The 21130-nt window shown below is 34.5% G+C and overlaps 2 protein-coding genes and 1 non-coding gene across 3 annotated transcripts; all 3 read right to left on the bottom strand.

Annotated features, from left to right (window-relative positions):
• Window positions 1-2832: 2832 nt before the first annotated feature.
• Window positions 2833-8859, bottom strand: LOC112525650 (protein ENHANCED DISEASE RESISTANCE 2-like). Its single transcript, XM_025135869.1, has 19 exons — window positions 8637-8859; window positions 7854-7928; window positions 7676-7729; window positions 7486-7589; window positions 7279-7403; window positions 6545-6591; window positions 6365-6465; window positions 6174-6269; window positions 5800-5864; window positions 5649-5720; window positions 5421-5567; window positions 4988-5228; window positions 4558-4858; window positions 4349-4450; window positions 4225-4275; window positions 4006-4149; window positions 3458-3553; window positions 3134-3235; window positions 2833-3042 (listed from the first exon to the last, which is right to left on the bottom strand). Exons 1-19 carry the CDS (start codon window positions 8787-8789, stop codon window positions 2938-2940), a joined length of 2181 nt encoding a protein of 726 aa, XP_024991637.1. The 5' UTR covers window positions 8790-8859; the 3' UTR covers window positions 2833-2937.
• Window positions 8860-9663: 804 nt separating this feature from the next.
• TRNAK-UUU lies at window positions 9664-9736 on the bottom strand. The gene has a single exon. It is a non-coding gene; the product is annotated as a tRNA-Lys (tRNA).
• A 2664-nt stretch (window positions 9737-12400) lies between these two features.
• On the bottom strand, window positions 12401-20358 carry LOC112524527 (26S proteasome non-ATPase regulatory subunit 4 homolog). Its single transcript, XM_025134380.1, has 11 exons — window positions 20347-20358; window positions 20145-20258; window positions 19504-19609; window positions 18955-19069; window positions 18664-18873; window positions 18281-18587; window positions 14741-14864; window positions 13735-13838; window positions 13561-13629; window positions 13073-13143; window positions 12401-12683 (listed from the first exon to the last, which is right to left on the bottom strand). The coding sequence occupies exons 1-10, from the start codon at window positions 20356-20358 to the stop codon at window positions 13093-13095; spliced, it is 1212 nt and encodes a 403-aa protein (XP_024990148.1). The 3' UTR covers window positions 12401-12683; window positions 13073-13092.
• Between the last annotated feature and the right edge of the window lie 772 nt (window positions 20359-21130).

Genomic DNA, 21130 nt, shown 5'->3' with positions numbered 1-21130 from the left:
TTCAAGATAAATAACAATCTCAACATAGATGGCACGTATTCAGTTACCCAAAAATATTAAGAAGAAACTCACATGAGGTTCAAGCGCAAACACACACCCTTAGGCTAAGAGTTATCAACCGAACACCTGAATTAGGGTTGCCAAACAACAAGTTATACTCCAAGTTAACCTTCAAATGAACCACTAATAATCCCCTTAGGTAATGGCCCAAACTATCCCTTACGCGAAATTGGAAAAACACATGAAACAGTAGCTCACACGGCCTAGGTCCCGAGGCTACCCATGTGAACCATTGTTCCTGCACAGTCCTTGCTCGAGATTTATAGCTCCACACTCAAACCCAACCAGTTTCTTCGACAATTAAGGTAAAAAACTCACATTAGAATCAACATTTAAATCATCCTCACACCCTCTCTAATCCACTCACATAATATAATCCAAGGATTACACTACCAAGCGGTTAGATTAAACCCAAACTATAGAGCTTTGGATCAATTCTACTCAAAAACACCATGAGAGGTTGATGTAAACCAAAATCTCAGATGAAGCTTAACATTAAAAGGGTTTTCATTCACTAGCATCATTTTCCCAACCAAAATCGTCCAAAACATTAAAGAACCTTAACTCCCAAATTAAATATCGTCAATAAAAAGAGGAAAACATTGATGAAAGATATTCTTACCTGAGATAGAGAATCAGATCTCGTGATCTCCTTCAAACCTCCAATTGCCTCCTTCTCCACACCTTTCTCCCTTCTCACAATCGTACGCGTACACACACCTTTTAGATTTTCAACCGATCACACGAGCAGAGAATTGAAGACTTATCCTTTTAACCTAATATTCACACTCTAGCACAAATAAGGTCACACTTCAACTTCACCCTTCAACATCATTAAAATACCCAAAACTGGAACTTGGGTTATTTAACATGTGACGAATTATAGTATCACATCAAGAACACCCCTTATCACTTGTGATAATACATGTGAGGGGGTCGAGTAGTTTACAGATGACTTGTCCCACAATCTAGGTCGCGCCAAATGTTGTCCACGTCTCTTGATTTTAGTATCACATATGTATCATAGATGATGGAATATAGTATCACATGTGCTTGACTATATTAAAATGGGTTCTTGCATTATTGTAAAATGAAAGTGTTCTCGTGTGAAAACCTTCCCTATATATTTACAGGGTTAGGTTCCGGTGAGAATGGAAGTTATAGTGAGAAGGGTAAGAAGGGATTTTCCACCCTTTGCTCAATCATAATTGAAGATCAATTCCCGTATCAAGCGCAATTCATGGGGTTGGGGTAAGATTAAAATTGATCAAGGGTCCAAATCCCCTCTTACGCTTCTCACTTTAACTTTTCACACAATCTTTCGTGTGTGTGTATATATATATATATATATATATATATATATGTATATGATATATTTCAAATACAACCAATCGCATTGTTACAACCAATGCAACCCCAATTCAAAGCGTCCATTTAACACTTTCCTTTTTTTCATTCTGTAAATTGTTAAAGAGTGATATCAGAAATTCTAAATATAACATAATTATTGATTTTTACTTTTTTTATAATAATTATCCATAATTAATGAGATTGCATTAAAAAAATATACAGATATCCTAGTTAATACACGTATCTTGCTTCATCGATTTTTTCTAAAATGCTGCATCAATTTATTTTTCCAAAGATGGTCTCTTCCTTCATCGTTTCTTTCCAGTGATGATCTCTTCTTTTCTCTTCTCTCCTGACAGGAGCAATGCCTGCACCCTTATTGCATGAATCTTGTTTCATTTTATTTATAGTAATTAATCTAACTGCATTATTATGTTTATGAAGTGAATCTTGTTTCATTGTTTAATCATTTTTTAATATTAATGCATTATTATAATCTTAATGCATTAGTATAAGATTCATTTCGAAGTGAATTTGAATACGGGGTTGAATATGTACGAAATCTGGAATGAATTCAAATGCATTACAGTTGTGTTTATAATTACTTTACATGGATGCATTTGGAAAATCACATGAATCAACATCATTGCCAACATCAACTTCATGAAAACGTCTTCTAAGACTCTTGCAAACTTCATCACCTCCAACAATCAACGATTGCGTTGAAGAACCGACTTTGTCGCTTAAGTGAATAAACCAATCTTCGGATTCCAAAACGTCTCTCATGTAAACTTTGTTGACAGAATTTAATGGATCCACTAATGCTAATTTTAAATGCAAGCGAGAAATTAAGTACCTTAATACGAAATCACCGTAAAAAGTTGTTGAAGGAAGAGACCATCACTGCAAAGAATCGATGAATTAAGAGACCATCTCGAGATCAAATATCTTGAATCTCTACTCACTACTTTCTTCAATCTTCAAATAATTCTTGTTCGACTTCTTCAATCTTCAAATAATTCTTGTTCGACTCACCGTGTATGCGAATGAAAGTAAGGATTTACCTATTTAGGGTTTTAGTTTTTATATTTTCTTTTAATATTTATTTAAGTCTTAATTGTCATACGTAATTATTATTTATCTCCGAAATTATATGTTTATATAAAAAGTTAAAAAAAAAAGCATGCTTTACAAAATAACGCATCGTAACGTGCCATTACGCGTCATAACGCATCGTAACGTGCCATTACGCGTCATAACGCATTTATAACGAAAGCCAAGTCAAGCCTTGGCGCCATAACAAAGCCGTAACAAGTTATTGAAAACCATGGTCAAAATCAGTATAATTAAGGAATCATTAAAAGGCATCGATAAAATATAACAAAAAAACGCTTTTGTATATCGTTATTATTATTATTATTGTTATCGTTATTATTATTCACGTCTACAAGCCATAACAAATTCAAATTTACATGATATGTACATTTTCGTTTGGCTTGTGACAAAAAAATCACCTACACATTTTCGCTAGACGTTATTAATGGAATCGACAGAAACAGCCTTAGCGGTATCCATGTGAGTCAACCGGCATGTCCCGAGAAGGACTTCTGGTAGCTCGTCTTCTGTGTTAGCCTGCAAACAATACGATCAACGGTCAAAATCCCAAAGTACAACTACTTGATGCATCATCGACCACCGCATAGTACAACCACATAAAGCTTACTTGTATTAAGAAAGCCATTTCTACGATCAAGTTGTTCAAGTAACCAAGGACAAGGTTCACCACACCTCGAGCCACGGTGGATGATCCCACATCAATGTCAAGCTGCAACAAGAAGTCAATAAGTCAAACCTACTGCTTTCTAAATTCAATTCTGATGCTGATTCTTTAACGCAATCGATATCAAATCTTTACGTTTATGGTCTCTCTTAACAGTTTAAACGAAATTGACGAAAATTCTTAGAGAATTTTGAAATAATCGAGTGAAATTTGAAGTTTGAGATTTAGTTTGTTTGACCTTCAAAAGTCAAGGAAGATTGTAATTACCTCCAAGTAATTCTTGCCGCGAAAGTAGTTTACTTCGAGTGCTTGACCAACCAAACACGCTTTCCTCCCGACACTCTGCTTTACCAACCACGATCCCTAAGAAACAAACCACCATCAATGCAAAAGCTTCATTAAACGATTGGGCTTAAACAAACATCAAAAAAGGGGCGACCCTGGTGCACGAAGACTCATCGAACTCATAGGGTCAAAAAGACTACTTGCATTGGTGCACTAAGTGAGCGTTTGGTATGTAGACAGGACTGTCCATACAAGAGTAAGGTAGGCGGGTGAAAGAATTCTGAAAGGTTTTAATTTGAGTAGTTCAATAATTTACCTGTCTTGTCCCTCTCCCCAATTTTTGTTCGGCCAATTTTGGTACGACAAAAAAAATGCATTTTTGTCTCACTTGTCTTGTCCCGGTTTTATGTCACATAAAACGTAGGACAACAAGTTTTTGTACTGTACTTGCTCATTCTGTACCGCATACCATATGAACTCCAAAGGGTTCACAAGCTCATTGGGTCAAGAAGTTGAGATTTGGGAGTAACCTTAGATATGTATGGTATGAGCTTAAATCTTGAATTTCTAAACGCATCATCTCCGTTCACAAAGCGTTCCAGTAAAGGAGATTCTTCCAACGGAGTTTTCGTCATGTAATATAGAGACAGATTGTACGTAGTCGTGCCAGGGACCTGATTTACGACACAAAATTAACCCCCAAAGTTTCCACATTATCGACTTAATGATATAACAGTAAAAATACAAACCTGTATGTTGATGACAAAGAAAAACTCAGGTCCATCTTGTGCTGCATATTTCTGCAAAAAATCGCAATACGTTTAATGGCAAACAGAAATCTTGAATGAAACACGGACACGGGTGGGTTTTTACCTGCACAATGCCTCCAGACCGGCCTGCAAGATCATCTTCACGTTTATCAGATTGTAGCCAGTCTGCACCAATCATTTCCATCATCGTCCCCTTTGCCTTGTTCTGCAGCAATTATGAAAATTTCAGCAAGTGAAAGAATAACAACCTTCGGGTTGATTTTGATTTTGATTTTGATTTTGGTTTTGAAATATAGTGAAAAGAAAGAGAACCTTTTGGTTGTCTTTGAGATAATTCGGTCCCCGAACAAGAAACAACGAAGGATCAGAAGCTGCCCAAGAGCAAGCCGAGTTACAGGTCAAGTCTTTTAGAAGAGTCGAGCCATAGTGATTCGATACAGCCAAGTTGCCAGAGGCATCTTGTAACTCCACGTAGCCCTTCTTTTGAGCCGTAAGACCATGCAATTTTTTCACAAAATCAGCAGCTGTCGGCAGTTTGGGCTGCCAAGAATGGCATAAAAGAAGAAGGTATAAATTAGAATCAAGAATATACGAAACCAAATGCTCAAACTTTCTTTCGACATTTATAAGAACAAATACCATTAAGGAACTCCCTTCTTCTTCTTCCTCCTCTTCCTCTTCCTCCTCCTCTTCTTCTTGTTCTTTTTCTTTTTCTTGTTTCTGTTCTCGTGCCCGCTCTTGCTCGCCTTTTGTAGGTTCAGGGACGTCAAAAAACTCATCTGAGGCATCATTTAATCCAACAAGACTTGATGAACCCGAAACTGGTGCATCTTTTGCATCTTCCATTTTCTCGTCATCTAATTGTATCAGATCGGCTTCTGGTTTGCTCTGCTCTTCACCCGTTTGAAGTGACTCAACCTCTCCGGTTAAAAACTCAGAAGGGAATTGGTCTCCTCCTTTTGCTCTAAATAGTTCTTTCAGTGCTGAACAACACAAAAAGAAACAAAAGGGTCATTGGCCAAGAGGTCAAAGGGTTCAAACCACACCAAATGCGAGCGGTGTGCGTGAATATTTGCCATAAATAGAGATTATATATACTTCAAAAAGGAAGAACAACAAACGATGAATCTTACGGGAGTCTTAAGTAAAGGAGTAAATTTGATGAAGAATAATACCAGAAACTCTGCCAAGCATACGTATAGTCATGGATCGAGCAGATGTTTTTGGCAAATACGTTCTCCATAACTTCCAATCGATGGAAAGCATGTGTTTGACGACACATTCCTTTCCTTCATTTAAAGGACTGACCACGAACCCGCCACCTGAGCAATAAAAATCGATGATTTTAGCAAACTGTTAGAAATCACTTGAATAAAATCTTGATATTTAAAAGCATACATTACTTTGAAGCCAAGCTCGAACATAGCCCTGTTGTTGTGGACAATTGTTATGGATCACAGAATGACAGAGAATTACTGTCAAAAAGAAAAGAAATTAAAACATAAGAGCATTCGTTACTTTGTTAGAAAAAAGCGAAAATCCCGTCAATAATACCATAAGTTCCATCATCTTCCCTTCTCCAGTATCGTCGCAAAAGTAAATCTCTTCGACTCATCCCCCTGAAAACCACAAGTCAGTATCGGTGCAGTAAAGGTGCATTGGGTACACGAGTGGGACTAGGCTGGACTAGACAGACAAGGGTGAGGTAGGCGATTGGAAGAATCGTTGAAGGTTTTAGGGTTTCAATTTGACATGGGTAATTAAATAATTTACCAATGTTGTCTCATTTCCCTGATCTTTGTTCTGTTTATTTTGGTAGGACAAAAAAAAATGCATTTTTGTCATATTCAGTCCCATTCCGTCCTGTCCCGCATACCAAATGCACCCTAAATATCTTGCTGATTGTTATACAGACTCGGGGTTCAGACCATGGTAGCCAGTCTCGGCATAGCTGAATGTGTATTATGTCTGTATGACCGTCAAGGTGCTCAACCACGCTGCCACGATAGAAACAGAAGTCCCATCTGGAAAGGCGTTCAATGGAAGTGTGAGACTATTAGCTAAAGATTTAAAATAACAGAAGAAATCTTGTAACCAAAATCAACGTTATCAATCTTACTCAGATCTAGAGAGGCCAAGTGACATGAAAGTCCTGAAAACAGCCTCCGAAGTTCCCTCAATGACACCAACAGCCATTATAGACGGATTATCACCTGAGGCCTGTCGATGGCAACTCATACAAATTCAGAAAATGAAAGCGGCGTATACTTGGTATGCTTTAGCAAAAAGTAAAACCTACCCGTTCACTTGAATTACCATCTTTTGCTTCTTTGAATAGCCGCAGCCCTGCAAACATAGTAAGAAGCACTTGAAGAGCATCTAAGATACTCGTTGGGAAGAAAGACACTTTTTCAGTCCCAAAGGTCAAATGGCACCAAAATGCCACCAACTTTGCCTTCGTTCTTATTATAGAGAACCAACTTTCAAAACTTCTCTTTTTTTGGGAACCAAATTGGAACCTTCTTTGCTTTTGTCCCTATTTTAGGGGGAAAAGAATTTGGTCATTGGCTCTTTAAACGCGAAGTTTTGAAAGTTGGTTCTTCAAACTAGGAATGAAAGCAAAGTTTGTTTCATTTTGGAGCGTTTTCCCTTTAAAGAATCCATGTTAAAGTTACATATTCACCCATTTCATCCACAAATGTAAATGGTTGACAATAATTTGGGCTCACAAGAATCCTTTTTGTAAGGTGTTTCTTGTATTTGGCAAATGGTTAAATATTGCAACGTTCAGATGCTGGAGCGCCCAAAATTATCGTTGTCAAACGAGTCACTTTTAGGTTGCAAAAACCAATAAAGATTTAGAGGGAAAAAATGCATAATGAAATACACTAAAAAAGGACTACCCATGACAAGATTCTCAGTCTTGCAAGTAAGAAAGATGCGATTTTGGATTCGAAAATTGATTAGTTTGACCAAAAGATTCAAAATCTACCTCTTTTATCAAAAGGGGGTAATAGTTATTCATTTTCTTACCATTTTTACAACCAAAAATTTTCCATTGTGAAGGAGCAATCACATCGGACGTCATAGCATCAGAATTTGCAGACGAGGTCCAATCCACTGAATGCTTATGAGTGGTGCTCTTAGAGTCGCTCAATCTGCCAACACAAAAGTTTGATACAGATTAAGGGAATAGATTCATTGAAATCTTTTTAATGGTCTTTTTATGATTAAGTGTACCTAAATGGCTGCCATCTTCTCTTAGAATTCGTTCCCGGTTCCATTGCAACATCCTGTAAAGAGTGTATCCATCTGGCAGCTTCTTCCGGACAGCTTGCTCCTAGCTGTGGAATAAAAATCTTTAAGATGGTCTACAGCACGTAATTATGACACCAAAAATAGAAAGTTCTTCATGAAAACAGTGTCTTACCTTAAGAGAATCATTGTGATTTGAGGTATTGTAAAGGGTGAAAATGAAAAACACCTGTTTATTGCAATTAATAGCATAAAACACAAAGTCAAATACAAGTTAAAGACAACCGTGCTGGCGGGTGTCGCTGGTTTTGGGGGGGCGGGGGGCGGGGGGCGGAACAAGATTAGGCACATACCTTTCTACTGAAGCTCTCCCTTCCATTGTCTGTGACTCTAATGCAAGAATCTACAATCGCGCTTCTTAGTGGCTTCTGAAAAGGAATTCAAGTTTCAGTAAACGAATACTAGCATTTAACAAGAAATTAATCTCATTCCCTTCCCCAAGACTTTGTCATAGATTTCAAGAATGATAAAACATCTGATGTCCGTTAATTATATCAACATTTCTAACTTACAGGATCAAACGAACACACAAAACCAATTATAGAAATGGAAGAACTGAAAAGGGAAAATCTCCAATTTCAATCCTTTGATGTGGGGATTCTAGTTTCACAATGAAATCCATTCAAATCAACATGAAAAATTAAACCGAAAACATCATTAAAACTGTAGGAAATGGAATTCAAATAGAGTATATGCTTAAATAGTCCACTGTCAACATCAGAAACAAGGGAGGCACCAGTATTTGTCATTTGTTCCCTTGTCACAATCATAAGCCAACGAAAAACATTGAATCAAATGGAATTAAATATTCCAATGATTGACTCTTTGTACCATCTTAATCATCCTTATTTGTCAAATTTCCAACAAAAAGAAAAACCAATAATGGGTGACACATTTCTTGCCCAAATTACCAAATATAAAGGAAATCAATAACTTACGAACTATTATGACCTTCCTATCCAAAGAAGAAAAAGATACCCATATGGAATGAATCGAAAACATCATAGAAATTCCCAAGTAAATAAAGAATTCAAAACAAGATTATGATGAAAATGGGAATAGATTGATGAAGGTACCTGTGTGTCTGATGTGGGCTTTGATTTGAAGCTTTTGAGGCAATTTTCTTCAAGAACGAAATACCTTTTGCGAGTGTATTGTAATCCAAAGCGATTGGATCGAATCAGATACAACCATCCCTCCATTCCTCTGTTAGATTTTAATGAATCCATTTTTACAAAATTCGTAAAGAACCAAGAAGGTTGTTTAAAAAAATAGGGATGAATGAAAGTGAAGGTGGAGGTGGAGGTGAAGATGATGATCCTCTGATCCCGCAATTGGGAATCAGAGAATTAAAAAAAGTGAAACCCAGATAGGTTCTTGTTAGATTTTCCGGCAAAATCAAAACAACTTGTGTATTTTGATTCTATTCCCTCCCCTTTCCTTTATTTATTAATTACTATTCCTATTCATGCATTTCCATTTCTTATGATATATCTCTACTTTCTATTTCTGGATTTTTATCTGTTCTTACAAAATTGATGGTATCTGTTCTCTATAATCATCAATCGTTTTTGTATTTGATATAATTTTTTGCATAAAATATACACGATGTGGGCTCATTTATAAATAATCCAATCGTTAGTTAGTACAAACTAGTTAATTGAGATATATTTAGGGGTCGTTTACTAAACGCTTACTCGGTAGGTGTTTATTGGACAATTTTTCTCACTGGACGAACATAAGAAGATCCAAGAATCTTACATGATAAGAGCAATGGGAATGATAGAGAGTTTTACCAGGTAAGTGAGGGTGACGGCTCTTACCCAGGTAAGCACTTACCATATATGTTGTTGCACACGATACCATTTTGATATATTACAATCTTACCTAGAAAATAAATTATAATGTTGACTCATAAGAGTTTGCGTTTACCGGATAAGCATTTAGATAAACAACCTCTTATAAAAATAATTTAATCTATTTATTATGATCAACATTTTATATAAGAAATAACAAAAATATTTATTGGACCATATATCCATCATATAACATTAACATCAAATGTAATTTGCTCACATATAAAACCTTTATTTTTGAGAAAAACGCCATCCGTGGGACTCGAACCCACGACCACGTGGTTAAAAGCCACGCGCTCTACCAACTGAGCTAGAACGGCTTTTGCTATGCTCCTAAACTATTACCATACTCATAGTTCACAACAAGGTTACGCTAACAATTTAATTTTCACGATTAGATAACTTTTATCGGTAAGCGTTTGGTAAATGATAAAGTCTTTAATAAAATATAGAATCATCTAAAAACTAATATTAATTTGTAAAAAAAATTATATCGAAATTGGGATAACTTAGGCCTGATTCCTGTTTTGGTAAATCAGATCTACGTTTTTAAGATATGGAGCCAAATTTTCATATATTTAAGAGTTCTGTTTACCTAATGATTTGTGTCTTTCTCATAACTCAAGTAATTATAACGTGACATGTATATAGTTTTTTTATAAATGTCAATTAGATCGCACGTCATGTATAAAATTAACAAATAAATCTATAATACACGATGTAATAGTTATAGTATATAACATATAATTTTTTTACGTTTGACTACTAAAATTTCATGTTATATCAACACCAAACGTACGAAAATGGAAAGTGTCTCTTCAACAAGAGTGGATCATGAAAATCTGCAAAGGATAATGTGGCACATTGTTAGAGTAGGATTCTTTAGATTTTCTCATTTTTTTTGAATTTTTTAAAATATCAAATAAGTTAAAGACTTTTTTACCCTTAAATGATAATTATGTATTTCATCATAAGAAGGGTCATTTGGTAATTTAATAAGTTTTAACCTTCAAACTATTCAACGTGCTATAGGCATTCATTTTAGTCAATTCATCTCTTTTGTCTATTAATATCTCAAGGAGTAAGCATGATAGCAATGGGCATGAAAATTTTCTTTGGCTCCAAGATGACAAGCAAAATTTTCCAAAGTTAGATATTTCTTAGGTTTTTATGTTTTACCTTCCTAAAAAAGTTTGATGTATATTATCTATACTAGAAGGGGATTCGCACAATGCAGCGAAATACATCTCGATTTTAGTGTTCTATTTTTTTGTCTCAGACGATGTTATAATACGATTTTATGTGTTTTTGATAAAGGGATAATATTTTTATTTTTGAATAAAATATAAATATGAATATATCATAAAAAAATTGAAGAAAAAAATATTGATATTAATACTAAACTAACTATTTAAAAGAAAAATTATATTTTTTAATTAGTTTTATATTTTTGGTTTAATAATATAATTTTTATAAAAATAATAATTAAGTATTTTGTTAGAACTTAATGATTATTCTAATTATATTTTAGATTTTTTATATTTAAAAGAAGATGTCTATCATCTATTTAATTTGATTATGTTTATCTGTAGTTAGTTACACGAATTCAAACATGAAACTTTAATAGATTTTTTTATATTTATAATGAAATGTTTATCTTGTATTTGATTATGTTTATCTACAGTTAGTTACACGAATTCAAGCATGAAGCTTTAGTAAGTTGTACTTATACATAATTTACTTGTAATCTTGAATTTTAAGTAATATGCATCAATAAACAGTATTTCATGCATAAAAATGGTTTTTAAGAGGTTTTGTCAAATGTTTTATAATATAAAAATATCATTTTTTATACATGAAGTACTGTTTATTAATGCATTTTTACTTAAAATTCAAGATTACAAGTAAATTATGTATAAGTACAACTTACTAAAGCTTCATGCTTGAATTCGTATAACTAACTGTAGATAAACATAATCAAATACAGGATAAACATTTCATTATAAATATAAAAAAATCTAAAATATAATTAAGATAAATTCATTAAATTCTAACAAAATATATAATTATTATTCTGATAAAAAAATATATTATTAAATCAAAAATAAATTACTTCGTTATTAAATATAAATTAAATTATAATAAAAAAAATTGAATTAAATGAATTACAAAAAAAAAAAAACTTTTAAATAGGTAATTTGATATATTTATTTTTTAAATTTTATGATATCTTCCAATTTATAACTTATTTAAAAATAAAAACATTATCCATTTCTCAAAACTACATAAACACCATCTTAAAACCTCTACAGAGACGTAAAATCGAGTTATATCTCGTTGCATTGCGCGATTACCCTTCTAGTTATCTTACATGGTGATGAAACCGTACAGCATTTCTCATTTTAAGTGCATATTTCATCATTTGGTGGACATGAATTTATAATAAGAAGTTTCTTACAATAAGTTGTTTTTTTATGTATGAGGTCATTTTTCTCTTCAATTAAGTACATTTATATAATTGTTAATTGTTACTTATATTTGCAGCCTATTTTAGAATTTGTTAATAATTAAGTCACAAAACAAGCATTATAAGCTAAAATACAAAATCAAAAAACTACACCAATCATAAAAGTTAATATTACACATATGCTTACAACTAATCATTTTTATATGGTCTTTAACTTTAATGTCGAACCATTATTTTGCAACAAAAGATAAGAAAATGTATCAATGAAAATATATAATTTACATCTAAACCCCAATATATTACATGTAATTAGTTGCCAATTATCAAAGTACATTTTATCTCAACTTACATGTAATTAGTTGCCAATTATCAAAGTACATTTTATCTCAACTTACTACGAATTTTCTAATAATATATTTTCGCTAACGTCCAACACGAAGATAAAAATCAGCCGAACGCTACGAGTAAACTTCAACCAACAAATACAGTGAGGGGACTAAATTGCAACCAACAAATACAATGAATGGACAACACCAGAATGTGGTTGCCAATTGCCTGCCATGATCCATATTGAGCAAAACAATAACAATAATAATATTAATGATAATAGTAATAGTAATAGGGTAGAAGAAAAGGTTTGATCATTTTAAAGGAATAATAATGGGTAGAGGAAGAACTTGATGATCCAAGTACCAGCTTAAAAGTTTGATAAACAAACACCACAACATCCTTCCTAACAAATTTCATACATTCCCCATCCCCCACTTCATTCAAAGATCAAATGCACCACACCTTGTAACCTGTACACAATTAAAACCCCAATGTTATTTCCTTGTAGTATGTATGTATGTATGTATGTATGCTTAATTATACTTGCAAGAAACACACTGAACCCCATATTTACTTGCACCCACTTCCATTTTTATAAGAAAAACCAAAGAGACAAGATGATAATGTAGAATAACCAAACTAATCAATCAATTTCTTGCAGAGCAAGACTATGTTTGATTTCATTTAGGATTTCATATCCAACACTATCAGGATTTATAGAACAAATGAAACTTTAGTAGTCTTTTTTTATAGCTTAGTGGTAATTTGCTGCATCCCTTTAAGGGCAAATACCTTGGAGGTCATAGGTTCATTGAAAATAAATAATTACAAGCAAGGCTTTTTATCAAGTTAGTTGTACCTGGGATTGTACTGATAACATCACTTGTCATCTTCCTTGGGTGCTTTGTCCTCATCTTTCTTCTGCTCAGCCTGATAAAGAAATCAACTAATCACTCAATACCGCCGTACAAACTCATCTACCCGCATTTCCCCTCTCTTTTAAAAAATCATTCTTGAAAGATAAATGTTGATGTGACAGTATGTGTGTTGTGTACCAAGTACAACTGGGTCTGCCCACGGTTAATGGTAATTTCATACCATTTCTCTAGGGTTGGCATAAGTGAACTCTCCCAGAAATTGCAGTATCTGACTGGGTATAGAATTTTGTACTCACTAAAGAAAAATATAAGGAACTTTGCTGATTCAAACTAATGAGAAATTATAGCTTGTAAAAAAGCTTTCTAAAATTGGGAATGTTGCAGTCTTTCTAGGACATGTCAAAATGGAAACTATTGCAATTTTAATAGGATTGAGCATATTCTTAGCAAAGACGAATGCTGAACTGACCTCAGCTTGATTTTGCATTGAAGCAAGCAAATCTTTGACCGAAGGGTCATTGGGGTCGACTCCTGGGAGCTGCAAAACCAACATTAGACACGAATAAAATTGTAGAAAGAGAGAAAAAGTGAAAAATCGATTACAAATGATAAAAAAAAGTGAAAAATCTGAATGTAGACATACTGAAGCAAGAATTGATGACACAAATGACTGATCTGCCAACAGCTTGTCCATCTCTGCTTGGCCTGATTGATCTTTTGCACCTTCTTGCACAGACAATTGTAGAGCTGCAAAATACACCGCAGGCAGCAGAACCATTCAGTGATAAAGTTTGCAGAAGAGTTCACAATAGATGAGCTCAGTTAGGGTTAGATGAAGTTGTCTTCTTCAATTCAAATCTACCATGGTTTATGAACTTCCCTAAAGTGAGCACATGGTTAAATATATAATTATCATGTGCTAAATAATTCTATTACTTCACCAATTCTATGTATCCTTGTGCTGGCTGATATAAATCTCTTCATCTCACAAACCTGCTACACTCATCTTGTGTATAGTCTGCCATGTCTTTGTTGGGTCTTGCCATAAATATCACCAATTCCCCCAGCCATGCTATAAAACCTAATTTCAGTTTCAACACAACTAAAACACCTGAACCTTGCCGTCATATCATCCATCCCACCTTTATCTTACGACCAACATCGTGATCGATCTCTCTCCTGGCTCATAAAGAGGTCGAAAAACCTCAGGGCTTTATCACCACTAACCCCAAACACAAGTGGTGGATCTAGATTCTTTTAAAATTTTCATCAAGAGGGCCACTGTTTTAGCAATAGAAGATCTCAAGAACTTATTAATAGCTGATGTAATAAAAGATCAATAATATAAAACATAAATCATAGTTCTGCATATGTTTCCTAATATTCTTAAGATCTTCATGATACTAGATAATTTTTCAGCAGTAGAAGTTCCAAATCAACTCAAAGATTTAAAGTTTCAACAGAACACAAACGACTGAAAGAGTCACGACTTCAAACTTCCTAAGTCTAAATCTAATGGTAGACAAATGATGTCAAATTTTTCCATTTGTTCAGATATCATCAAAGACAACTGCATAGCAACAAACCTATGAATGACCATGGATATCTAGATCAACAAACAATAAGCATGTTTCAGCACAGTAACTTACCAAGTGCCAAGTCTTGATCATCAGTGGCTGCCTCTGACATATCAGTGTCTCTAGTTGTAACAGTAGCAGCAGGATCATCCATTGACATGGCAAGAGCTTGCTGTAGCAGCGCATTCTCATCATCCTGGCAGGAATAAGAAGCCTTAGTGTATTAATCATACTGTCTGCAATATATCTGAGGGAGTAGATAAAGGATTACAAAGAGCAAGCACACAAGAAGTCAGTTGTAAATTCTTAGGTTTATTCGAAAATGTATTTTCTTTTAGATGTGACTCGAACATAGGATGACAGAGATAAGTATGGTAATGAAAAGATAGAGTTAGGGATCCATTCAGTCTATGGTCATTACTCGTTAGTGATGGGCATGGATAAAAATGTAAAAGAACATAAAAGAATAAACATAGAGAATGCTTATAAAATATATTATTATCCAAGGCACATGAATGTTGCAGTAACATCTTACAGAAATTAATCATTTGGAATGCAAATGTATGTCTAGCTCAACATGACACATGACAACATAATCAATTAGCTCCACATATTAGATAATGTAGAATACCTAGCATTCTATTTTTTGAAGTCAGAAATACAAGCCTAAAAAGGTCTGTATGACATGTTAGGATTCTAGGTGGAGCAATACAAGTAATTCACATATACCTCTTGAGTCCTCAATGACAGAACATACAAGTCCTCTTAAAAAGTAATTAGTGACAGATATTCAGAAATCATGCACAGGCAGCTCAAACTAAAACAATGAACAGGGTACACTGCCTTGATAATAAATTGAGAACATATCATAAACAATTTTGTCAGAATGATTATAAGGAAGACCGCTTCATGTTGCCCTGTACCATAAATGAATGCACAAATGCATGTGGAAGAATAGTAATGAAATAGATGCTCTATTTGGTGGAACACAAGCTCCACAAGGATAAATTTAGAGTTCTGAAATTTCTTTTCAAGGCATACGATAAATGTTCACTCAAAATGGCATATCATATATATATATATATATATATATATATATATTATGAGCCAACAAAGAATCATGATACGCATAGTCGGTCTACAGGAGATAAAATTAAATTAAATACACTTGGGACAGCATCATGAGCATAGCCCTTCACACTGCAGCCTATTGAAGATCAAAATATGCAAATAACAGCAAGTAAAACTAAAATTCAAGACACTTGGTGTTGGGATGAGGATGACAGAAAAAACCCATTAAGAAGAAGGGATGCAACAAACTCTTAAATGGTGGGATGGTATAAAAACATGGAGAAGTATAAACTAGCCAAAAGAGAATCTACAATTGCAGTAGGAGATGCAAGAGGTAAAGCATGCAAAGAGCTAAATACACTAACTTAGGGACAAATGAGGAAAAAAGGATGCACGCAAGTTGACCAAAATAAGAGAAACAAAAACAGAGAATTAAAGTTTCGTGAAATGCATCAATAAGAGATATCAAGTGATAGACAATCTATCAAGGGCATAAGCTTATGAACCATGCAATTGAAAACTATGCAAGCTAGTTCTTGAGCATCAATCAGGAAGCTGCCACTAATGTTTCAAGAAATCATTTCAGTTTTATACCAAGTAGATCAATAATAGAGATTGCTTTCTCAAATAGACAACTTACGGAGAAATGCAAGGAACATACAAGGTATATACATATATATAAAGATGTATGATAGGCTGCCAAAGGTGATATGGTAGGCTCTTGAGAAGAAGTATGTACAATGTACTATGTTGTTATAGCGGTGAAAATACAAAATTGCGGTCAAGACCGATATTTGAAATAGCGGTGGTATAGCGGTCCAAAAATAGCAGCTCATATAATATTTCTTAGAACTATACAATATATATATATATATATGTATGCATACATAAACATATCATATGCATTAATCAAAAATATAGTTTCAACATCAAAACATCAACTAAACAAGTTTCACAAAACAAATTAAAAAAAATGTTCATAAACGAGCTAATCGCAAGCAATAGGTTCAGCATCCGAGTCAACATAGTTCTAAAGAGGCCCAAGCTAAAAATATTGGAATATCGGTCCGCAATTTCACCTCAAATATCGGTCAATTGTGCCGCTAGTATCAGAAACACAATATTCACCGCAATTTTATCTTAGTCCGCAATCCGCGCCGCAAATAACAGCATAGACAATGTATCTTACATGTTCAAGGATATGTATGACCACATGATAACAACGATGAAAGAATATCATGGTGTGGCACATGCTTCCTTACTACTATGGCGTTACATCAAAGTTCAATGTGGGCCCTATTGATTATGGATCACATGGAAAACAAACAATGTGGTCTATGCCCTTCAGCAATGATATAGCGGTAATTGGACCTAGAAAAGTTGTTAATGCTAAATGTAGGTTTGAAGGAACACCTCAACACCCTGGAATCTAAAGGTTTTAGATGTAAAAACAGAACAGAGAATGTGACATGAACTTCCACAGTGTTGATACGGCAGTGTAAGATGTGGTAACCATAGCAGGCCAAGAAGCAGTTAACAAGAACATATTTCATTATTTGACACCAGCTTTGGCGAAAAGATAGAGAGAGTGAAGAGGATCGTGATCACAGAATAAGAGCCTCCCGGTTAAGACTTAAGATGGAGACAAGTTTGAAGAGTTTTGTGTGATTGACATGTCCCATTGAATTTGAATGATAGGTTCTATATGACAGTGATAAGAGCTGCTAGAATTTGTGGAGCAAAATGTTGGGCCACCAAAAGTGTGAGTGGCAACAATGTGAACCTTGAGATGGATTTGGGACCATACACCAAGGGATATGACCAGAAACACGGATTCCCAAGAGAAGGTAACGTAACACTTGTTAAGGTTGTTTGATAATCTCCAATATAGACCTTTGAATACATTGCTTATAGGAAGTGACTTGCATAAAACAAAAATATAGTTAGCAGAGATAATGAAGAGAGATTTGCATAAGTGGTGTACATCAAAAGAGTTCTCTAGAAAAGAGCACATAAGAACATCTTCTAGAACCCTAGAGGGTTCCACCTACTTATGTTTGGTTTTGGGTTGGAACATTATATATTTAATATTGCTTTAATTTCAGCTACCCCTTCTGGATTGGATTGAAAGGCTTGCAGTTGTTCTTCAAATGATATCACACAGGAGTGGCTTTGAGGCAGCTTCCTACTTGTCAATGTTATGTTTCCTATCCTCTAACTTAATATGTTACATGCCAAATAAATAATGCAATGTCTGAACTTGCATGAAAGAAAATTTACAAGCTTGCCTCAAGACAATTACCGAAATTCTAGGTCATTTTTCTACTGCAAAAGATAGAACCACCGCTTCACACAGTGTTTCTATCCTTTGTCTTATGAAAAATTAAGCCTGTATCTTGTAAACCAAATACTGCATGATCCTTCAGAAAGGAAAATGATCCCTTACAGCTAAAGGGAAACATAATATAGATTTCAAAATGGTAAATAACAACTAGCAAGAAACATGGGAGCAACATAAAAGGTAAAAAAGATGAAACCGACCATTAAATCATCCTTTTTATTCTCAGATTCAGAAGCTGAAGTGCCAACATTTTCAGACATAGTTGCATCTTGTGAAGTAGACTCTCCTTCTTTATCTTGCTTTGAAGAATCATCTGCAGCCTTCTTTGCAGCAGCTTCTTGCCTTGCTCTCTCCTCTTCCATTGACACACGAAGAGCAAGTGCAAGCTCAGGATCCAGATTTGGATCTACACCAAAATCAAAACCAGATACACCACCAGCTGCAGCGGCTGCAGCTGCTGCTGCAAAACCACTTCCACCTTCTCCATCGCCAGTGAAGATAGGAGTACTGACAATAAACAATAACAATATCAGCCAAAACAAAGGCATGTGGTAAATAAGTGTGCAAGCAAACAATTATAAACCTCAAAAGAACGTCAGAGAGAGCATTAGATCCAGCCGGAACATGAACAATGTGACTGCTGTCATTATTATTTACAGCAGCAACCAGAGCCTCAAGCTTTTCGGCCTTTGCTTCATCCTCTTCACCAAAATTCACAACATCAAGGGCTACACTGTTCTTTTTCAACTTCTTCCCAATCATCTCCAATACTTTCTTATCATATTTTACAGGACTGAAAAACCAAGAAACGCAGAAAATAAGAACCAAAAAAATCAGAAGATACAAAAAAACTGCAATGTATAAAGGTGCATACCCTCCAGCAAACACAATTATCCTTTGTTGCTGCTTTTTGTTTTGGCGATGCTTCAAAGCCAACTGAGCAACCTGGATCCCAGCTGCCAAGTTCATTTCACCACCTATTTCTAAGCCTGAGTAACCGAAGAAAACATTTCATCTTCAGAGTTCATATGAGGATGTGTATGCCAAACTTCAATATGAAACGACGCACACTAATGACTAGCAGATAGCCAGTTACTATATATGGTGACATGACATTTTGGATTCAAAAAGCAGAACCTCCCTTCAAATAAAAGTACCATTATATCCCAACCCAATCAATACAACAAAAGAAACTATCAAACCACTATTTATCATTGAACAACAAAATTTGGCATAAATAACACCTGGATGCCAACCAGACAGGTTTATATGATTTTTGGACTTCAAGTTGCAGCAACTCTTTGGCTTCTCTTACTACGAATAATGTAACCATATATTCCTATTCTTATATTGCCAAATTACCAATAATAAAATTTAAATATGCTTTCAATCTGTAAGTGTGTAGTCAATTAAAGAAGCTAACCATGCATGCAGGCCAAGATCTTCCCAAGATCGCTAGTAGGAGTAACCAGAACACGGACACCTTTGCCAGCCATTGTCAATACCCCCACGGTATTTTCCGGATTGGACTGTAACAAAAAACAGCAACAATATTTCAGATTTTCATCAAACAAACCCCAAAACGTCAACTATCCTATTGGTGAAAATAATTTATGTGTACACTTGAAGGGATGAGCACCAAATATATCATCATTGACCCTCGACACCTACCTTTGTAGAATCCAAGACACTACTAACTAAACCTAAAACACACCATGTTTATCAACAAGTTCGTCCGAAACCAAGAATCACAGTATTAAGGTAGAAAGAATTATCATATGTAAAATCTTAATACTGCTCTGTACAGGCACTCTTTTTGATTGACTTGAAGAACTACTAACAAGGGCTACAGAATTGATCTTTAACGGTAATTTTTGCAACTGATATTATAATCTTGACATCAGCCAAAACGAAACCCAACTCATTTTAAACGAAAACATCCCCCAAAACAATAAGGTCCGCGTACATAAAAATTCTTAGCAACACCAAAACGAAACCCTAGAATGAACTATACTATACGCTTGCGTGTTTATATTTATGTAGACTACATGTATATCAAATTACCTGGGTTTTAGCGCCACAAATCAGATTAACAGCGTCGGCCTGAGCCTGAAACCTAGTGGGCGAGTAATCTCCGTTGCGCATCCATTCAGAATTATCGATGCAGATCATTGTAGCCTAATGAAAATAAGAAAGTAGAACCCTAGTTTTAGAAATAGAAGGGGTAAATGGAGCAGAAAAGATATATGGCAAATTGAAAACGTACCTCGAGCACCATGGTTGAAGATTGAAGAAGAAATCGAGTAAAATCGGAAGAGTGATTATATTTGGAGGAAGAGAGAGGAATCTGGAGTTTTCTTGCTCCCGACGATAGCTGCTTGCTCTTGATACGATCGTAGATCCGTAAAACGCATATACAGCCCCTCCAATATTTGTGAATGGAAAAAAGAAAAAAAAAGAACTAGAGGGCACTTTAAAAATTATGGACTAAATTGGACGAGAAAGTAACGTATTTTAACTTAATTTATATTTTGAGTAATGTATTTTAAAAAAATTTATTTTTATATATAAGATGTAAAGTTTTAAACATTTAAGTATCCGAATAACCGGTTACCATACTGATGTGGCGAATAATGTGGTATCCAACTCAATATTAAAATATCTATGTTGATATCACTCGTCATATCAGCATGGTAACCGGTTAATGTTTCAACCGGTTATCTGGGTATTTACATTACTTTACATATTATGTACCAAAATGAAAGTTCTGAAAATATGTTATCCAAAATAAAAATCAAGTTAAAATACATTACTTTTTCATTCGACTTATCCAAAAATATTATATAATCTATTGCATAATAAAAATAAAAAGTGATTGTAAAATTGTTTGGTAAGTAACAAAATTTAAATTACAAATGCTTCAAAACAAACAACCGCGTTCTAATTTTAATGGACTTGATTTGGGTTGTGTTCTATTTGTTTTCAACCGTGGTTTTGTAATTTTAAACTAAAAACTGAAGCATATAGTAGTATCTTCTAATAAGAAGTTG

Source organism: Cynara cardunculus, assembly GCF_001531365.2.
Source record: "Cynara cardunculus var. scolymus isolate 2C chromosome LG 13, CcrdV1, whole genome shotgun sequence".
NCBI classification, from domain to species: Eukaryota; Viridiplantae; Streptophyta; class Magnoliopsida; order Asterales; family Asteraceae; genus Cynara; species Cynara cardunculus.
This window is presented reverse-complemented; position numbering and strand designations above follow the sequence as displayed.